Source organism: Xiphophorus maculatus, chromosome 21 (genome assembly GCF_002775205.1).
Source record: "Xiphophorus maculatus strain JP 163 A chromosome 21, X_maculatus-5.0-male, whole genome shotgun sequence".
In the NCBI taxonomy this organism is placed as follows: Eukaryota; Metazoa; Chordata; class Actinopteri; order Cyprinodontiformes; family Poeciliidae; genus Xiphophorus; species Xiphophorus maculatus.
In genome coordinates this window covers 3506638-3528562 of record NC_036463.1, presented here as the reverse complement: position 1 = coordinate 3528562, position 21925 = coordinate 3506638, and the positions used below count along the sequence as shown (strand labels likewise).

General features: G+C 35.3%; 1 protein-coding gene across 2 annotated transcripts in view; it reads right to left on the bottom strand.

Annotated features, from left to right (window-relative positions):
- The window catches only part of cdh18 (cadherin 18), a 121343-nt gene that overhangs the window by 25216 nt on the left and 74202 nt on the right, over positions 1 to 21925 (bottom strand). For both annotated transcript variants that reach the window (XM_023326678.1, XM_005803633.2), the window contains 5 exons: positions 20061 to 20228; positions 18977 to 19164; positions 16959 to 17212; positions 6634 to 6770; positions 2363 to 2484 (listed from right to left, as the gene is read on the bottom strand). In XM_023326678.1, the coding sequence (XP_023182446.1) occupies positions 2363 to 2484; positions 6634 to 6770; positions 16959 to 17212; positions 18977 to 19164; positions 20061 to 20228 (869 nt within the window). The remainder of the gene's footprint in view (positions 1 to 2362; positions 2485 to 6633; positions 6771 to 16958; positions 17213 to 18976; positions 19165 to 20060; positions 20229 to 21925) is intronic.

Here is a 21925-nt window from a genome sequence, read left to right as displayed (position 1 = left end):
TGAAACATTCTCCTTCAAAGCTTCAAGCACTTTGCTTGAAGCATCGCCATCTAGGATTTCAAAAAAAAGAGAAGCTTCGATTTAACAATCTAGAATGGCGCCACTCAAGGTGGCCGCAGATTGGAGAAAATCTCTCATGTTGGTTCTGATTTGTTTTTGCTTTTTTAGTTGAGAGCTTTGCTTGTTTTTTTACACAATTGTGATTTTGGATGCTGTGCAGCTGGAAGGATTTTTGCTCTTACTGTTTTTTTTTAACCTCTGTACAGTTGTTCAAATGTGAAACTGTGGCAACAAGGTGATTTTTTTTAACAACCTGGAGCAGTTGATGAACTGATTAGTTTCAAAAAGATGAAATAAAACCCCAAACCCAAAGGTGTTGGAAGGAGACTTCATTTGGATGTGATACATCATGCAGTTCTGTTCTTAGGTAGATAATTGGGCTTTATTAGTTTTATGACTCTATAAATTTACAGTGGTAATAATTAAATGACGATAATGACTGTAAAATCAACCAATAACTCCGCGCTTGTAAGTTGTGGACCTTTGTAATTGATACATTTACAACTGGATTCATTTTTCAATTGCTATAAATACTTGAACAGTAATTGTAAACAAATACAAATAAATGTATAGGAAATTATATAAATTATAGAGTACAAAGCACAGCCAGAAGAATAGGCGTGATACTCCTACATCGTTTTAAAATCAGTTTAACATAAAGGGCAGCATTGACTTCTTTCCCATTACAGAACAAGAACAAAGACTAAACATCATCAGCTGGGGTGTATTTATAGATTTTTTTTTGCAATAATTTGTGAATAAAAACAACCAAAGCTAAGCTTCATATGCTTGCCACATTTATTTTTTACATATTTTCTGTTAAATCTTCATGAAAAAGACTGTCTTAATTATTCCAAACGTTTATTCCATGACAAATGTACCATTTCCTCAGTTTATCCTTTAATTATTTCTTTTGTTTTATGTAATACCCCAAAGGTTTATATAATTTTTACTTTTTTAATGTGTTAAGTCACATCAATTAAAATGCTAAAATTAAGTTTTTAGTACAACTGAGAGTCAAATATCTGGCTTAACAATCTCTTACAATTAGAAAGAGACTGACCTCATCCTGAATTTGGTTATTCCTAAATATGACATTTTTCTTTAGAAACTGTTGGTAATTTTATAATAATTTCCTATGACAAACCATTTTTGTCCGACAGTCAGTTCCTTTTAGTTTATCTGCAGAACTTTTAAAAATTACATCTAATGTTTGTTTTGCAATTAAATCGAATGTTAGAGTATGCAACTCATAATGCATCTCATTTTTGTGCAGCATAAAAAGTTTAGGGATCCAATACACAACATTAACCCTTAATTAGTCAAATGTGAACTTTATCAGGCTAAAAGAGGTTCAGTTTCTTTACATCACATCTATGCTTGGTGAAGGATTCAGACTATGAAATACCTTGGTCTAATATGGAGGCAGTGTGTATAGATACATTGTTGTTCATATTTATCGAGTGACACACAGTTAGTCTAAAATCATGACACCTGAAACTCAGGTGGTTGGAGGAGTTTTGGAGTCTAGTAAGCCATATGCAGCTCCTTAAAATAGCATTTTATAGTTTGATTTAGTTTCTTCAGATTTGCAAAAACTATTTGATTCAGTTGCACTTTCTGATGTAAATGTAGATAATTTCCAAATAATTACCACAAAATGAATATAATGTTCCCCCATGCACATTTTCTGCTGAATGCAAAAGTTTCACTGCCTGCAAACCATTGTGATTCTTTCCATTTAATCCTTTGAGCCAGGAACCCTGAGCTTGCAAACCTTAATTTAAATTTAATCCAAAATTTCTTTTAGACTCGTCTTGAACCAGCTCCTAACTATTAAAAATGTATTTAGTTGCGTCTTTCGCTGCTTTACTCCATCATCCTTTGCAAAACCACACTTTCAGCCATTTCCGAGCTGCTGATTGCTCTATATCTCAACAACCTTCTTAATTTGAATGAATCAAAGACTACTGTGAGCAAATTGGAACAAGCTTCGATTTAGAGCTGTCATGGTTTGCTGCTGAGATACTCATTTTGTATAAGGGATGATTAAGCAGCCTCTCTGCAGCACCGTCTCTACAGCTCTGGTCTCGCTGAGCAACTCAAAAATTGCTGAGGGAAACAAGAGTTCAGCACAAAGAGGTGCGGTCAGGGAAATGGCTGCGGTTAATGTGCAGCTCTCCACACTTTCTTCTTTTGAGTTCAAGGAAGTTTTGAACATGTGAGGCCAGAGATAGGGAGAAAAACTGTAAAGGAGTGTTTAGCATTTTTTTCCTTCCCCAGATGGGTTCCAGACACTCACCTGGTCGAGCTTTGAGCTCTCGCACACAATGACTTCCTCGTTGGTTGCTATTTCTGGTGGATTGTCGTTCATGTCCAGCACCTGCACAGTAACAGGAATGTGCCTGAGCAGACTGGGGTTGTCTGTAAGCAGAGAGAGAGAAGCCAAATTTAGGCTTTCATTGCAAACATTTTAAAAACAGGTACAGTGACTGGGTATGGTCCAAATACTGGAAACAAAGGAATGTCAAAGCTTTAAAGGTGACCTAATATGCTTCCTTCAACATGTTAGGATAGATCCATGGGCAAACAAAGCATGTCCATAAAAGTTTTTTCTACAAAATCAGTGTTAGATAATCAGATTTCAGTCTGGTCAGTTCTGCCTATTTTGAGTTTAATTCAAATGGATTCTGTCTCTTTAAATCCAGATAAGCTGCTGCTGGTCACCACCCCCCGACTCAATGTTTATAATCACAGGTGAAAATGGCTGCAAACTTGAAAAGCAGAAATAAAGACTCCTGCACAGCCAACAGAAAGTGGTTTCTAAATAGTAAGCCAACAACAGAAAACTTGTCTTTTTCCAGCAGCCATTGTACAGTTCATACAAAAGTAAAACCGGCTGACCAAACAAACTGGATGCAGTCTCAATTGAGACTGCACATTTGTGAAACACCAAAAAGCAACAACTAATTGATCAACTTATTGCTGCATGTTTTTTAAGAGGCTGTTGAGCATAAAAATGTGAAAAATGACAATTTTTCATATTTTAAATATATTTTAATGTTTTTCATTATAGTTTAAGTTATTCAGCTACACCACTTGCTCATTTGTTCCTGAAACTGGCTAAAACAAAGCTTCTAAACTCATCTGAATGTTACTATTTTATGAAATGTATAAACACACAGTGAAACACTCAATTATTTGCTTATAAGCCAGTGACTTTTGGTTACTTAGAAATATCTACTGAATGTTTAAAGCATAAAAAACTACAGTGATTTTCCACCAATTGTCACAGTTTATCTGCCTTCAGAAAAGGCTCTTAAAGTAAACCTCTCACTTTCCAGACTGACAAATGTGACCTTGAATTTGAATATATTGGTGTGTAATGCATACAGTAATCGACTTGTTGCAGAGCACCAGAGGACAGACAGCAACTCAAAGGTTATGAAGCATATTCCTCACCTTTGGTCAAAGTTAGAAAGCTTAAAATTAACCTAGCAGTGCCCCTCCCCTACTTGTTGCTGGGTAGTGTTGTTCACCTGGCTTAAAAAAAGTCTCCTACAATTATCACTAATTTACAGTAACTGCCCACAAATTATGTAATAGTTTGTCAACTATTATCAGATAAACTGCATAGTTCACTTTTTAATACTGTGGTAGTCTTAAACAAACTGCTTAAACAACTCAGCATATGCAGGATTTTCTGTGGCCCTGTAGTAAGGGTCCTTGAGGAATGCAGCTGCCTGTCGACCCGTGAAGCACCTCTGTCCAGGATTGCAGAGTGCTTTTACTGGGTGGCTTCCAGGAGAGATAATGATTTACAGTATAAGTGTGCAGTAGAAGGGCTGAGGTGAAACACTGCGTTTGCTCAGCGAAAAATACTCCTAACAAGAAAAAAAAAACAATCTTCAGGTGCTCAAATCCTCAAGGGAAGTTCTACATATTTACTTTTTATTTTGTCTTTAGGAAGAGGTGTGTTTGTGTGTCTGTTTTCTTGTTTTGCAAAGTCTAATAAATGTTTAAAATGGGATCTGCTGTTTTCAGACAGTTCAGTGTCTGCAATGGGGATCGAGAAACATTGCACACAAATGTAACAAATAAAAGAGGAAAATAAATTAAATATTCTATATTTCCATTTTTATTTTAGATTGAAATAAATTCAATGTTCTTCAATATCAAAATTAAATGTGTCAATAATTTGTTCAAGGTAAAACTGAAAGCATTGTGAATCCCCCTCAAACTCAAAAAGGAGTTTTGCTTTGCAATTTTCTCCAACCCATGATTATTCCTGCTGCTTCTGCATCTTTTGTCACAATAGGATTTTCTGTGATTCAACTTTCCAATAACATGCCTGAATACAAGACTCTGTGAACCAGCATCTTCTTTAGCAATGACCTAAATTCAAACTCTCCAATTCCTTTTTCGCTTTTGGCTTTGTCTATGAACTTCTAACCTCTGCAAGACAGTTTGCAACATAAAGCAAACAGTCTTGCAGTTTGCTACATAAAGCTTTATGTAGCAATATTACTGTGTCTAGGCTTATATTGCTGAACACTAAAGAGAGATGAAGAGGTAAAGAAACATTAGCATGCATGACCATTGGCTGGAGATTTGCCTAATTGTGATTACAAATTATCCAACTCACCGGAGGTTAGGGGGCTTCATTGATTTAATTAGTTGCCAGACTAGGAAAGGACATTTTAACAATAGAGACTGGTTCAATTTTATACGCAATCCAAGAGAAAAGTACTCCAACATATTTAAATGCAATATAAACAATGTGCAAATTAAATCAATCCAATACTTTCTTATATCTTCATAAATATATGAACTATACAATGCGATTTCATTTACAACTGGACGTTTATGTAAACATATGTGATGCATCACGATGAAAGTAGGAATAAATCATCAAAGCAAAAAAGATAAAGACCAGCAATTACTGAGAGAATGATGAGTTTCTTGCTTTTTTGCAAAATATAAGACGGTCGTTTTCAGCTTCGTTGGAAAATGGAAGAAAACCTAAAAACCTCTAAAAATATACATTTCTCTCTAGATAAGACAAGTCACATCTGTTGAACTACATATTTGACATTTACATTTTAATATTACATATTTAATGAAAAGTCAGCCATTTTTGGAATAAATATTCATTTTGGTTAATATGGATGATTCTACTTTTTGTGAATTTCACTAATACAAACTATTTTAAGGGTAAAATGACTTGTTCTTAGAAAAATGTGTATTTTCAAAAATGGATGTTTTGAATCTTCTATTTCATTTTATTTTTATTTCTGTGTGTTTGACTTCATGAGAAGGTTTAAACCCGTCACTTTCAGAATCCGTAAATAACTCAATATGCTCCCGGGGAGACTTGTTCCTGGTTCTGTCATGGCCAGTCACAAATATTGAACCATCTTTCATCTTTACTGCACCACAGTTAGATTGTTTTTTAATCACTTCCACGAGAATCGCCTGTCCAGAGTGTCCACAAATCAAATCTGCCATGCTCCATTAACATGGGAAAACAGGTCACAACAGGTGTTCATGGGGAGCTGATTATGGTATGATTAAGTATGTTCTTTCCAAAGATGGTGGAAAGAATCTAACATGCAATCTAACTAGAGTGTCTTTAAATAACACAAACACTACCAAGTGCTCTGTACTTATACGATGTGCAACAGATTTGATTCTGTAGCTGAGGGGAGCATGTGTGCTGCTGATTCATGTACTCATTGCTTTTTATGGATCCCCTCTTTTATTGATATTGATTCTGACTCCTGTGTTACTCTCTATGAATTTGAACCCGCGCTGCCCTCTGACTATACGATCCCCTCAGGGTGTCCTGTTATCTAGAGGGAGAGAGAAAAAACAGGCAGAGCAATAGGCAGGGCCTTTTTCCACTTAATTGTTTCTATCTAAATCATGCTGCCATGGTAAAGAATTTCCCAACCATTTGAAAGCATCTCTGAAGAAAAAAAATCTAAACTGCATGGGAAATAGAAAAACGTGTAGTAATCACCTAGCCTAGTCATCCTTCAAAACTCATTTTCATCCCTACTCATTTTGCTTATTTTCATTTTCAGTTCTCAGGACAACCATCAGGATAAATGTAGGGTCTCCAGAAACAGTTGCTATTGTGAGATCATCAATCATTTGGGGGTATATTTGTGTGTATTTTTTTATCCTTACTCACCAAGCTAATCAAAGAAACTTAAGTAGCAGAAGCACCATTTCCTTCCTGCTATAGGTTTTTCTAAAACTGATGGCAGAGGTGCAGAAACCACCTCAAAATTCATGAGGAGATTCTCAAGAATTTCAGCAAAGATTCTTGGTAAAATCTGGCACCAATAGTAGAGATTCAATTTGAAAAGCAATAGGGGAAATCCAACATGAATATCCTAAAGATCACAGGGTATTTAATCCATTGTGAAGGAAGCTAAACAGGAGTTAAGGTGGTTAAGATGGTTAAAGGAAGAATAAAGCTGTTCTTAGGAAATATCAGTCAATTTCTAGCCCAGATGTTTATAAGTAAGTCAGTGCAATATGCTTTTCGTACACCTGGGTACCTACCAACCTCCGAGGCCATTACAGTGATGTTGTGCCAAGGTATGTCTTCTCTATCCAGCGGTTGTGTTGTACGTATGACTCCACTGCTTTCATCAATTCTGAAGTATCTTACTCCGTCCTCTTTGCTGTCCAAGTAATATCTGTCAAAAAGATAAATGCATTTTCAGGTACTGAATTAAAAAGCATTTAGGTGTACATAAGCATCAGGCAATCATTGTCCCAAAGATAAAAAAGGAGGCGCACACAGATTAATTTGAGTGTAAATATATGTACAAAAGTGCAAAATACATACACGTACATATCAGTGATGTGTGATCAGGGGAGGCAGGGGAGGCTGGAGGTCAAAGAATAGTCTTTTTGACCTCCAGCGTTGTCCACATGCGCAAAATTTCCTTATGTAAACAATAACATGCAGGGGGTCTGTATTTGAAAATCTGATTATGATGAAGTCAGTGCCTCACCAGCTATGAACCTCACCGCACGTCACTGATACATATATACAGTATAAATATATTAAAGGTTTTAGGTGGCATAGTTGTGCTTTCTTTGACTCATGGCAATTAGGTCCTTAGAGCTGTTGATGATATTAAATTATACACAGTGACTAATAATGCTCATTAAAACCAAACAAATCTCTCTGTTTGCTTTGTCTCAGAAGTATCTAGTTGAATGCCCGGGTCCCTTCCAGAGTTTACTACTCTCAGTCTCAGGTTGAAAGGTTTGACAAAGAGGCGAGCCCAGACAATATGACAACTGAATAAAATTACCATAAGTTCATAGTATGAAAGTATTTGCACAAACTAAAAATCTAATAAAGTTGTGTTTAATTAGAACCAAAATGTCTATGATTATTGCTATGATTGCTCTCTTCTGTGCTTTCATTAAACATTCAATTAAATTCCTAATGCTTCAACAATAATCTGTTAAGATAGTAACACAATCTCATTTATTATTACATATATAGTGTTATTAAAAATCTGAATCAAACACCTTTCTATAATTTGGAGTTTTATAGATATTTAGCGAAGCACAGTAATGTTAAGACACTCTGTTATGTCTTTGGTTTGATTAAAAACAAAAACAAAAACAAAAAACTCTCAAACACATGAATATCAGACACACCAGATACTCTTTGTAGTCAACCAAGTGACGTCACAAATTCAGACCATTAAAGAAAATGGCTATGGAAAAATAAAATCCAACTTTCTGAAAACACCAAATACATCTCATGATGTTATCCAAAAACTCACAGAAAAAAAATTAAATGATATATCTCACTTAATTTTCCATTATTCTCTCATGAACATGAGATACTATCTGGAACATATGAGAAACCAACTTTTTTCTTTTCTCTTTTGGTTATGTTTTTTCCATCTCATAAAAAAATAATTAATTTATAAGTAAGCATCAAAAATAACCTTGTTTCACTAATTATCAAAATACACGAACAAACATGAATATTCTAATTGAGGACCTACAATCATTTGATTAAAATATGGTCTTTTCAGCTTCTCTGATATTGGTCAGATGAGTGGGAAAGTTTTCCTGCATGAATATATCCACCTATCAAAGGCTGTTTGGGGGAAACGTTAAACTCTCTGCAGAGAAAGCAGAACTGGACCCTGAAACATTGCAAAGCAGCCAATCCAGGAGCGCCATTTATTTTTGTTGGTGCTGATTGGCTGTGCCTCCATAGAGATAAGGAAGACGGTAGATGTTAGCTTCTAATAGGGTTTCCTATGTGTGTATTTATGCATATTCAGGTGTATTTGGTGTTTAAACTCATAAAATAGACATATTTTAGTAGCTACATGCATTTTTAGAAGGGGGTTTTATGTATCCATAGATTCCAGATATAAAGGTGGTTTAATGTACTAAATCTTTTATTCATTGCTTGTGCTACATTAAAATGTAACATTTCTCCTTAATTTAGACTTTGGCAAGAAAAGTCCAAACAGTTATTTTATGTTATAGTTTATACATTTTAATACATACAATAAAAATATGCAGCCTACATTGAAGCAGTAAGAAGGTAAAGTTTTAAAAGTGAAATCAGAATTGGCTAAAATCAGTGTTGACTGGAAAAAGCTTTAACAAACAACATATAAAATACATGTTGAGCTGGGCAGCTCTACTGCCTGACAATGGTCTCACTCAACAAAACAAATATCTGTGGTCTCAGGCAATTATACTGTCCCATTGTCACACAGCGTTCACCATCAGCCTCCATCCGTTTTTAAAAGGCCACAATGACCACAGGGCATTTCACAGACGCAGTAAAAGTCAGGTGAAGTGAATGAGCTCAACAGCACAACCAGACGCGCAAATGATTTGATTTTAACTCAGAGAAATGGGCTTTGCTTTAAGACTGCAGGAAACCTAAACACGTGGAATATAAAAATGTTGTTTAAACACAAAGTGTGGAGTTGTCCAAGGCATGTGTGAATCTAGAGGAGCATTTGCTGCTCCACGTTATGAGCAAACATAGACATTATTAACATGTAAGGAAATTTTCAGCGGCCATATTTACAGAGACAAATGCTAACAGCTTCTGGAACATGAAACAAGAAAAGTTTGAGTTTTAATAACTGCTTCAGTTCAACCCTCCGACCTCTAAGACAGAACCTTGCAAAAACATTCACACCCCTTAAACATTTCACACCTAAAATCTTTATGTATTTTCTATAGATTTTATGTAATATATGAATACAAAAGAGTGTGCAGTTGATGTATAAAATAGATTCAGAAACTGCACAGCTCCACAACTGTGAAATTCTGGACAACAGTTTGTTTTTCTTTGTAACATCTCTTTTTTTTTTCTTCATTATTATACTGTGAAACTGTGTAAAAGTTCAATGGGTTTCACCAATTTCTCACTGAAGTCATGCTTACTTTGTATTCTCTGTTTTTGTTTTCAGGATTTTAAACAGGCCTAAAATAGTATCGGAAATGAAATACACCCTCCTTCCTTAGAGACAACGCGAAACTCAGCAGTGACTGATTGTACAAACGAGACATTGTCTGATAAAAATCACCAAACCGGCAGCTGAATTTGCGTATAAAATGATTTTCAGAAAGTTGGTTCATGTGCGCACTTCATAATCCACCTATCAGGACTCGGCTGCTCTGGAGAGCAAACTGAGATAAAGGAGAAAAAGCCAGTCAGTCCCTGCATTTTATGGACTTTGGTTTTACCCCTTATTCTCTGAGAGGGTTTTTATAGCTTGTCCTACACATTAATGGATTTCAAGTCAGATGCTGAAAACAGACAGACAAAGTAGATAAATTGCAAACAATGAGACGCTGTGATTCTGCAAGTCATTGTGTTTCTTTGAGGCACAGACAGAAAACAAAAGGAGGTCTGCAGTCTGAGTGAGAAGAGATATACACACGGCAAAGGTTTATCTGACAGCGAGCAGAACCATTTGAATTTATTCCTCCTCTGAAAGAAAATATCTTTATTAAAAAAAAGGGGAGATAAAGCAGAAAAAATATGTGTATGGACTTAAACCTTCCACATTCATGCATTTCATCCTCACAGGCACAGGTTAGGAGATTCATAAAGGACAGATACAAAGTAAATGTCCTAAAGGCCTAATACTAATCCAGCTTTTGACCCACAAACACATGGCACCGTTAGTCCTGTAGGGTTTTTTTTCTATCTCTTCAATAAAAAGAGGTCAAAGGTTAGGGTAGCAAAACAACAACAGAAATGATAAAACATTATATCTTTATTCAGAGCTGGGCCGAGGGTTTCACATGTCCTCTTACAGTCAACTCTTGCAAAAGAATTCTATATATTTTCTATTTGCTGCTTTTTTCTTTATTCACTTGCAAGTTTTCTCCCTCACTACATCTTGTGCTGCTGCCGCCCACTCAATAAAACAGACAGAAATGGCAGCTAATTTTACTACAACAGAGATAAAAAGTGAGACAGAAACAACAGTGGATATCAAATGCTGTGAGATTCAACCAAGCAGAAATGTTCTGTGGTGAAAGCTGCAAACCAAAACCAGCTTCATGTAATCATCAATTTGGGGCTTAATCTGTCATTGACCCCAAAAAACATGAACTTGTCGGCAAAAAACAGCTGGGTGGCGTTTTTAAGCGTTTGGGCTGTTTTTAGAAGTAGCAGAAACCCAAATGAAAGAACAAAAATGTACAAAATGTGAATTTTGCGTAATAACTAAGCCATGTTGCCATAGATTTTGGGGGATTAAAAAAAAAATTTGGCATTAGCACTGCAATTCAGAGACACAATATAAAATGTATATAGACCACATCTAAAATTTTGAGGAAAAAGGTCCATTGAAATGCCTCGGCAATGACCAGATATAAACGTTTCTCATTTCATGTTATGCAAATGTTTTAAGTGGATGACATCGAATGAAGTGGTACTTATTTTCTGAATATTTCAGTCAATATTTAGTAATAAATACAGTTTATTAATAGTAATTAATAAACTGCTTATTACAGTTTATTATAATAACAATAAACTGTGTTATTATTATTATACAGTTTATTGTACAATTCAGAGACACAACACTATTATATTGTTATAATAATAATAATAATAATAATAATAATAATAATAATAATAACTGTATTATTATTACTAATAATGCAGCTATTATTCTTATTTTTCATAATAATAATACACTGTGTTATTATTGATAACAATACAATTTATTATTACTGCTGTAATAATAAACCGTAGTGTATTAATACAGTTATATCTCAGACAACATGGGGAGATTTGACTTTGGTATCTACATAAATCTACAAATAAATGAATTTTTCACAAACAATTTAGTTATGGTCAACAGAAACATGCTGACGTGAAAGAGGCAGGGCTCACTGTACAGTTACTAATGCTAACCGACAGCACTACTTAATATGTCAAAAAGTCCAAATAATGTTGCCTTTGTTTACAAATACTGGTAAAATTGTTCATAACATAAACAGATTAATGTTCGTAAGAGGAATGATTGAAAATAATACTTTGAATATTATTTATGATCAATTTTAAAAAAAAAGAGAAATAAATTTGAATCAGCAAAAGTGCTAGTGGTAGATCAAAGCTTCACAGAACAGGACATTGAAAACTGGCCATAAACGACTGCTTAGTTCTCCAATTATTGTATCTTTGGACTATAAGCCGCTACTTTTTTCCTACACTTTGAACCATGCAGCTTGTAGCCCGGTGAGGCTTTTCTGTGGTTTTTTCTTCAACCGCCAGGGGGTTCTTTAGCAGGAAGTCAATCATTGGAAGTCAAAATTGGAAAACAAGGAACAAAGTGCTGATTTTTGTTTAGAACAAGCACATGCTAGCAGCAGACACGACGGAAAAATGTCTTCAAACTCATATGATGCAGCTTTTAAGTTCAGGACTATCGATCTGGCAGTACAGGACGGGAAAAGAGCCGCTGCACGTAAACTCGGCGTGAACGAAACCATGGTTCGGCTTTTCTGCTCTCTCTTTAGTTTTAACAACTCACTACACCTGAATAATAAATGTAATTTTTGTAATTGGTTGTACAATGTAACATAGTCACATATTCTTTCCTGATTAAACAGTTTTGTAGCTCCAGCACTCGCAGCAGCTGACCTGTGTGTCCCGACTCAGTGAGAAGCAGAGAGACAGAGAACACAAACAGCAGGGGGTTTTACAAAATAATCTGAAACCAAGACTGGTAAACTCTACCCATTTTGGTGGCAGACGAAATGTTTTTCTCAGCGTTGTTTTGCTTACTTTAATATGAAGTTCCTGAAAATAGTTTTTTTTTATCTGTACTTCTTCGACATTTTTGTTATATTGTTATATATTTGTTATATTTACTGCTGCTCCAAATCCAAAGGGAGGCAGCTCCGGGTAACACAAAAGCAAAAGCCAGGGGAGGTCAGGTAACTTTTCCCATAAGGAGCGACTTCAAATCAAACATTTAATGATTGATATGGTTCAGCGAACCAATGCTGAAGCCAAAGTCACTCTCCTTCCAGTCAAGACAGGAACTAAGTTGGCAGAACAACAAAGCAGATATTTAAGTGGTTCCAAATCAATAAACAGCCTTGTTTGACCCACAGTATTCCTGATCCTTCTCTGATGTTCCGGTTTAGTTTGATGAATGCCCAGGCGCTTTCTGAAACTTTCCTTTCTTTATTTTTTCCCCTCATGAACCCTGACATTACCGTCCAATATTATAACTCCGAATTAGACTGGAATTCTTTAAACTTCAGAGAAAACCAAGCCAAAGTTTTGAGAAACGTGAAACTTGTAGTCATCTTAGATAATATTTTTAAACGTGATAGTTATCTTTTTTTTTATTTGCTATGGAAATATCATCCCAACAAATGTCTACTGTATATGCAAAATAAATTTAAACTATGAATAAAAAAACACTAGTAGCAATTAGCACATTTTGGTACTGAAGAAACATGAAATTGTGACATTTTTGAGTGCTGCCAGAGCCTTAAACTAGACTATGCTGATCTCACGATCCCTGCCTTTTCCCTTTATGCCTCCATGACGTTTTCCTTTTATGTGTCCCAAGCTGCCTATCAGTTACAGAAGGAATGATCTGTCAAAAACACCCTCAAACATGTTTGAATTCAGCGTGATAAAATGCTCTTTGTTTAATGGAAGTGGGAGTTAACCGCCTGGTACAGAGGCTTCCACTTGTTGCTTCACATAGTTGTGATTTCTTAGTGTTACGACAGCTCATAAATGCCTGACTTGGCTGATGGTGCCACTAGCTGACTGTCATGCTACCTGTCATACACTTTCACTGCCCTCAGCATTTCAGAAACATCCTCTACCACAGCGTGTGCGACACAGACTACCAAACAGCTCCAGGAAGTTTTTTGGCCAACAACAGTGTCCCGCTGGACTCCTGTGGCTGCTAGGCTGTTTATATTTACAACATTTTGTCACAAGATACAAGCTTTACACCTGTGCTTGTTAATGTGTATTATTTAAAAAAATCTTGCATTATGGAGGGGCATGTTGTGGTGGGTACAACAGGTGCCACATATGCGGAGGTTACTATATGGGGTCAACTCCTGACCATAATACCTTCTTCCACCCTTCTGGTTTTCTGCGTTTCCCTTATGATTCCTGTATATAAAGGTCAAAGGTGCCACAAAAGTTGCATTAAAGTCAAGTTATTTCTTACTATAGAGCAAGAGTATCAATCTCAAAAGAACAGTGTGCCGAAATGAAGACAAATCGGAAAGCCTTCCTTGATATCTATTAAAAAAGATAGAATACATTTCAGTTACAGCTACATTAACTCCACACACAGGAAAAACAGGCCTCTCCTTTACTAGAGATGCACCAATCCAATATTAATGTCTGTATTAGTCCTGATATTTTAAAATATATTTATTTAGATTGGTATCATGACAATGTGCCCAGTCCATAAGGGCAGATCTATGCAGTCTGATTCTATACCTTGTGCTTTGAGCGACATCATGCTTTATTACTTATTTTACATTATATTTATAATTCCTTTATAGTTACTTTCTGAACAATTTAATAGTTTTTTTTGCAGTTTATTTCAGGCATATTTGACTAAAACTATTGTCTTTGTCAGTTTCAGTTTTTTTGTCTGAACAAATTAAAGTTGGATTGGTTTTGCATGTTTGACCAAGCTTCTGAAGCTATTGGTTTATTTGAGTGTGCTGTACTGCAGCACACTTCATTACAAATAAGTTTGTAATTCAGTACATTTATGTCCATGTTAAAAAAAGAAACATTTCAGGTTTTAAGTTATGCTAAACCCCAGCTATCGTGGTGGTATCTGAAGTGAAAGAGTGGATCGGTGCATCCTGTCTTTTACCTTAATGAACAGATCCAGTGAACCCTTGAATGTTCCCATTACAGTATTTCTGAATTCACCCAATGGCAGATTTTTCTGTGGAATCTTTCAATCAAATCTGCTTTTTATGGAGCAAATGTAATATCATGCTATTGGCTGGAATTTGATAAGCAGCCAATCCAACAAGAGCCATTTGTTTTCCATGCTGTTGACTTGACTGTGCCCCCAAGAGCTGTAAATAGCTCTGCTAAGACAGTCTCCACTGTGAGTATTAATACCAAATTTGGTGTTATTAACTATTCATTTTAATTATTGGTTTGTCTCTGTGGTTCCAAATTCCTGTAAATACTGGGTGTCCACTGTAGATGGCTTCCCACTGCTCCAGAAAGCTTCTGCTTTCCAACTTTTGCTCGACCATTTTTGGTAGACTCTACCCTGTACCGGCAGAGCTTTCTGAGATTTGCAATATTACTTTTAAGCTGTCCATTAGTAAACTAACTGTAATAGACTCTTAGAAATAATGTGAAGGTCAATTAGGATTACACTGCAGGCAGAATTTGACCCGCAGGCTTGACTTTGACAACACCAGGAGCAGGGAGGATGGCGAACACTTCTTGAAGCAAAGTTTTGACGTTGCTATTTTCTGCTGCAGCAATCGAATAATCAAGAGAATCCCATTGTGGAATGACAGTGGGTATATTTTCTTGCAAATAACCCAATGATACATCAACCACCAACTGGTTATGTCTTTCTGCTCATAAATCTTAAGTGCTTTTTATGGACCCTCTGGCCACTGCAGCACATGCCAAATATACTAAATAATATCCCATTACACGCTGCAACAACATGAGACTGTTTCTTACTGATATAAGACCAATGCATTACCTCTTAAGGAGTATCAGGTTCACAACTATTCCATCAATTTTGTCAAGAACATGGAGCAAATTCAAATCATTACATGCGCTGTAGCTGCTGTAGTGTAATGCCAAGGAACAAGGCACCTGTTCAGCACGCTGCCTAAGGCTAGTATGAATTTTTATTTTTTCCTCCCCCCATTTCCCACCAGCATACAAGCATCTGTTTAGAGTGCATATAAATGTGCAGAGTAATTGTCTTGCCTCAGGTTACTTCTCAAGCTTGCAGGAAAAATAAGCCGATACCTGGTGAAGTCAAAAAACTAACATGATTTACAGGGAACACTGCAAAACTCCCTGTGAACCCTCAGAATGTTCTGAAAGTTAAATAAAAAGGAATGTAACAGTAAAGAATATTTTTTATAACATTACAAGTTTTACTTCACTGAAAAACAATGACAAATTTAGAATCTGTCAAAAAGAACATCCTATGCTACGCCACAATGATGTCACAAGCTTGAATTTATCAAAAAATACAAAGAGTAGCACAGTTTTGAGGAGAAAGTACAATTTTAATGCCAAAGTCACTGAAAACATGGCGTACAGTAGTAGACTATCAAAGGACGATGAAACTGTCAGGTACTGTGTCACACCTATTTTCTTTAAATGATTTTCAGAAAATAGAAAAGTTTTTCCAAGATAGACAGTTGTTTTGTTCTCTACTCATTTACTTTTCTGAATTTTGCCAAATTCATCATCCGGAGAACAATTGATGCAGAACACCTTGCAAAACTGAAGAGAATAAAACGTCTATTGACATCTTAGATAAGCTACAAAAAAAAGCTATTAGGCTTATTAAAAAAGCAGCATATCAGGAACCAACTAATTAACTTTTAAATCAAAGTAATATTTTAAAATCTAAAGTCATTGAATATGTAAATAATTCTAATGCTTTATACTTTTATGTACAAGGCCTTAATGAATAATTCTGTATTCGGAAATTATTAACATAAAAGACAGTAAATTATAATTTATGAGGTTTGTTTAGTATCTGAACATGCTAAAGAGAAAAGTCAAGTAAAATCCGGATGTGTTTCAGTGTCAATATGTGGAATAAACCGAATGATGATCTCAAATGAAGTGCTTCTTAAAGTGAGCTTTCAAAGAGCCTTAACATGTTAAATTGTAAATGTTTACACTGTTATGATGTGCATATACGTATTGTGTGCCCATGTTTGTATTTGAGAATGTATACATATTCTGGCGAGCTGGGGTTTTTAAAAACTTTGTCCATGACTGAAAATGTAATGGACAAATATATATTTGAGCTTTGAAAAATATAAAGCTCACACAAATGTGAGCTTTGAAAATATAAAACAATTTTTGAGATAAAAAATAATCTGTTTGATTCACAGGTTCTCCAATCTCCAAATACAAAACACCTTTTGATTTAAGATAGAATCAAATCACCCAAATACTGTTTATCTGCTGCAAGTCAGCAGAAAAAGTGCTGAGCCTCAAAATAACCTAACTGCTTTATCAAGGCTGGGCTTTCTTTGCATTTGCAGTTTGCAAGTCTAAAGGAACAAACAATCAATTTTTCAGAACTTTTTTGCTCAGACTGTACATTCAGATTTAATGTGATTGAGTCTCCTACCTTACAGGACTGTTCCTGCTGTCTGGATCTCGAGCCGTAACCGATCCCACTTCAGTTCCACTCGGTGAGTTCTCGTAAACATCCAAGATATAATAATCCATAGAAAAGACAGGGGCTTCGTCCACATCGCCCACTGTGATTTTAAGGGTAGCCGTGTCTTTGAAAGCACCAAGGTAGGAAAACCGTGGATCCACATGTGTATTCATTCCTTCAATGTGTAACGTGTAGGTCTTCTTTCTCTCATAGTTCAGGGGCTGCAGGAAAAATAAAACAACACTAAACCTTTGTTTATGGCACAAAAGAAAGCTATGAGAATTCTATATAAAAATGAATGCAAGAGAACAAATTTATCTATGGTTTATTCAATCAAATGTCTTGAAACTAAGTGATTTGGCTAGTTTAAAAATCCTATTATGTTTAAAGATAGAAAGAGACTATTGGTAATTAATTTACAAAAGTTCAGCCTGAAGCTCAAGTGACAGAAATAACAGAAGGAAAACTGCGCATACTGCTTTAAAACAAATGTGCATTTCAGAGCATGGAGTAAAATTATGGATTTTTTGAACGATGAGTTGAAAAATTTTCTACCATGAATCAATTCAAAACACTTTATGAGAAAAAATGCTTAAGTCTTAAATACTTTTGAGTTAAAAATGAGAATGATCTGTTTGCACCTCATACTGTTAATTTAATTTATACGTCCACAAAAATTTTTTTGTAACTATTGAGGAAGAGGCAGGTTGATTCAAGATTTTTTTTTTCACTCATATAGCAAGTGTTGTAAGAGAATGTATTTGTAAATTAATTATGAAATTCGTTGTATTCAGGTGAATAAACTGATGTCTAAATAATTTTTTTGTACAATGGCTGCCACTTAGGGATGATATTTCATCAAAATAACATTTTCAAGAGTATTTCCTTCACTGTGTGAATATTGTAGGTGTCTTTTAAAGTATGTCAGATGCAAGGACATTTGATAAGCACAATACGAGGAGACAATTCTTAACAAGGCTGCTATAAATCACAACAAAATCCTTCCAGAATTAAAAAAAATAAATCTCACATACCAAGAACACCAGCTGGGAACATTAATTCCTAAGTCAAAATTGTTCAACATGTGGTCTGAAATTCTGAGAAATACTTTCTTCTTGAACATTACAAAACTGGTTTGGAAAACTGATGGACAGACAGATGGATTCAGAATACTGAGGACGGCCGATATTTACATGGCTTAGGGACAAAGCCACAGAATAATGGCTGAAATCTATGAATATTTGAAAGCCCCTCTTAAAACGCTTCTGGTTACTTTAATAGTTCAAACATCAAATATCCCCTAGTAAGCATTAATAATCTCTATGGAAACTATGTTAGTACTACTGCACAAGCTAAATTCTTGTTTTCCCAGGTCCACTTAATCAGCAATAAATGGTCCTATATTGTCAAGTAGCATTGAACCAAGGTATTCCAGCTGCATTTTCATTTGAAAATTTTAGATATCCTGAATACAAAAAATACAAATAGGTAACTCTGCAAATACTGAACCACAAATAAGCAGGGATCCAATGTACAGAATGAGCCAATTTAATTCAAATGTAAAAGTATACCTCCAAAACACTTGCAAAACAATTGCTACTTTCTTGTGGTCAAAAATCTTACACTACAGAGTATTTAAGCAACTTTTCATTTCAGAAATCTGATTTCAATTTAAAATTTCTTTTACCATCCAAGTACAAATAGCTACAGTACATTTTTATTAGATGTCAAACGCTGAAAAAAAAAAGCCAAACTGTACATAAAGCCTGTCCTAACATGATGGGCATGACTTTAAAGTCAGCTTCAAGAAACAAGATACTGAAGGCTAAGACTTTAAGCTTGTTATGGCAGATGAGGTTCTGGGTCAAATGATTCTTTCAGGTTTTGGCATCTCCATCCAAACTTCCTTTCATTTGGTACCTGTAAACAAACCATGTCCTACCGATGGATACCAGCCTTTTCCCTTTGTAGTTGCGCTCGCTTACCTTTTTCAGGCTGATGATTCCCTCCTTTGTGTCTCTGTCTGTGGATATGGAGTACATATTGGCGCCCTCCGAGTTGATGATGCTATACTTAATGTCCGCATTAACACCAAGGTCTTCATCGTTGGCTTTGATCTTTCCCACTGGTTTCCCAACTTGAGCGGATTCTGGGACATACAGCTGGTAATTTTCTGTGAATGAACATTGATTTGTATTCACTTAGAGAAAGAAAAAAATAAAATCTCCACTGCACCAAACAGCTGAATATCTGACTGTTTACCTAGAAGCTTCGCTAAGCAGTTTGACTCTGTCACTATTTGTTCCTGAGGGAATGTCATTAAAAATACTCTGCAGTGCTTCAATTGACATTAAGTGCTAAACTGTGGTTGATAGCGCTGCAATGAAGCAGATATTTATTCGGGGAAATGTTGATGGTTCTTTGCTGCAGAATAAATGGGAAACTCGTTGCTGAAGGGCAATATTCTTGACGAGGCTCTGTCGTTACTTACATTTTTCATTACAATCGAGAGAATTCAGCGTGGGAAACATAGTGGTTTGAGCAATATTCATCTGGTTTTGCAAATTATAGAAAACAAAAATAAATTTAGACTTCTGAGTTCAAAACATTTGATAAATGACAATAAGAATTACTGACTAATATAATTAATTTATGTTCATGTTCTTTAGCAAAAAGCTACTAGTCATTCTGTCCCTATTATTGAAGCTTGTTTCTTGCTTAAATTAATTTTAAAATTTTGCATTTCAGAGGCAATCCTTTCATCTTTTACAGATGAAAGGATTGCACAGTTTGTAAAAATACTTTTTAGGTTATAAAAAAGCATCAGGTAATTTTTGTTGAAAACTTCTTTCAGCTCAAGGCTGGGGATATGTCAGAGCAACGCCGTGCTCGGTTTTACAACAAGCATGGCTTTGAAAAATAATTTTAAGCAGGAAAGGAAAAGCAGAAATCACTTCAGCTCAACCATTAGCTTTACATATCCAACCTAAATGGGACAATTTGTTCAAGTTTGGTAAGAACTATATAGAGAAATCTGTTTTTCGATAATTCCATTATTATAGTACTTACTTTGGGGAAACTTGGGTGGGTTGTCATTGACGTCTGTCAGGGTGACGTTGATGGTGGTGGAGCCAGAGAGCCCTCCAACTTGGCCTGCCATGTCTTTGGCTTGAATCACAACGGTGTAGTGTTCTTTGGCTTCTCTGTCCATGTCTGCTAAGGCGGTTCTGATAATTCCTGCAAATTTAATGCAAAAAAAGCAATTTAAGATAATAAAGATAACATGTAGAACATCTAAACATTTATTTGTTGTTTTAAAATTGCAAGACCAATTACTTTTTTTTTATTATGCACCCCTATTCTGGTTCTTATGAAGAAGGTGTAGCTTAAACTCTGCTTATGTGATATAAATTTGTTCATTTATGTCAGGTCACAAAGATCCATCACGATGCTCCATGCACTACAGTATGACTCCCATATAAACTCCCATTCAAAAGAAGAGAAAGTCTGAGTCACTACAAGAGTCAAGGAAGAAAAAATAACTTTTTTGTAAATACTTTTTTTGAGATCGACTAAAACCTCGTTTCACACACTTCCCACAAAGGAAACAAAAAAACTTCTATTACAAAAGATTCTGTAATAGAACAGAGTGAATAAAAAACTGGGACACGCTTTAGAGAATCTAGGTAAAGTTCAAAGGTTCATTTTGGACTAATTACCATTCAGAATGAACACAAAATAAAATGGTTATATGACAGAGCTTTGTGTATTTTGTATGTATCTACAAGTTTTGGGATGTACATTTTCACAAACTTTGAATTTTTTAATAATCTTTATTGAATAAGTTACTATACAGTGATAAACACTGTGTTACTGCTCAGAACATGACCAACAAATAATCTGGAAAAGGTAAATAAAACTCATCCATAAACTGTATTCCATCTTTTCATCACTTCCCTTTATTTTGCCACTGCAATGTAATGTTTCTTGCTTGTTTGCTGTTTTATGTTTTCATCATGCAAATCACTTTAATTTGCTTTATTGAAATATGCAATTAAAAAAATACCTTGCCTTTTGTAGAATTAAAATGTAGTAAAATCTGGTGTCAGCGACAGAGTAGCCTACTGTATTTCAGAACATTTTTGGTATAAAAAAAAAATAAAAACAAAATTCAAACTTTACATTCAGGTTTTAACAGGATGCTAATGGATCACTCATATACTAAAACTATCAAATTTACAGTGGGTGTATATTCTTTTAATGATGAATGAAAATATATATATTTTTTTATACTTCACATTTTGTGAATAACAGTGTTACTAAGACAGATATTTCTTTTCTCCCAAATTTTCAGGTTTATTTTATAGTACTGAATGTAATAATGTGTCTTTTTCATCTTTAATTTTGTAGATCCTTGATCGCCTTGTCCTTCCGATTCTATTATATCTAAATATGCTTTGCAATTTTCAATCATATTATACTGTAACACCCTGAGGTACTTGCACTATCACATTTATTCATAATGCAGAAAACACAGGATGCTCAGCCATGAACCTTCATAATATGATATACGGTTGCATCTCTGACTAAAAAGAAACTGTTCCTGCGACACAGCAGGAGCCTAAAACAAAAGATGAGTTTGCTCCCTGTGTTGACTTTTTAAAAAGGTTTTTGTGGCACGAGTGGCCTCTATTTGCAGTAACCAGACAGGAAATGGGCAGAGATGCAGCAAGATTTTATAAGGTCAATGTGTGCTACTTTATGTCTTCCAACAAGACATAATTTACAGCTTTGGCTTCTGCACACACAAAAACACCACATAGGACAAGAATCCATATGTTCACACTTGTTTTGTTATATATTGTGTTTTTGACTGGCGCCAGGACGTTCTGGTCACCACTGACCTTGTGTTCTGCAATAGATTTAGAGATTAT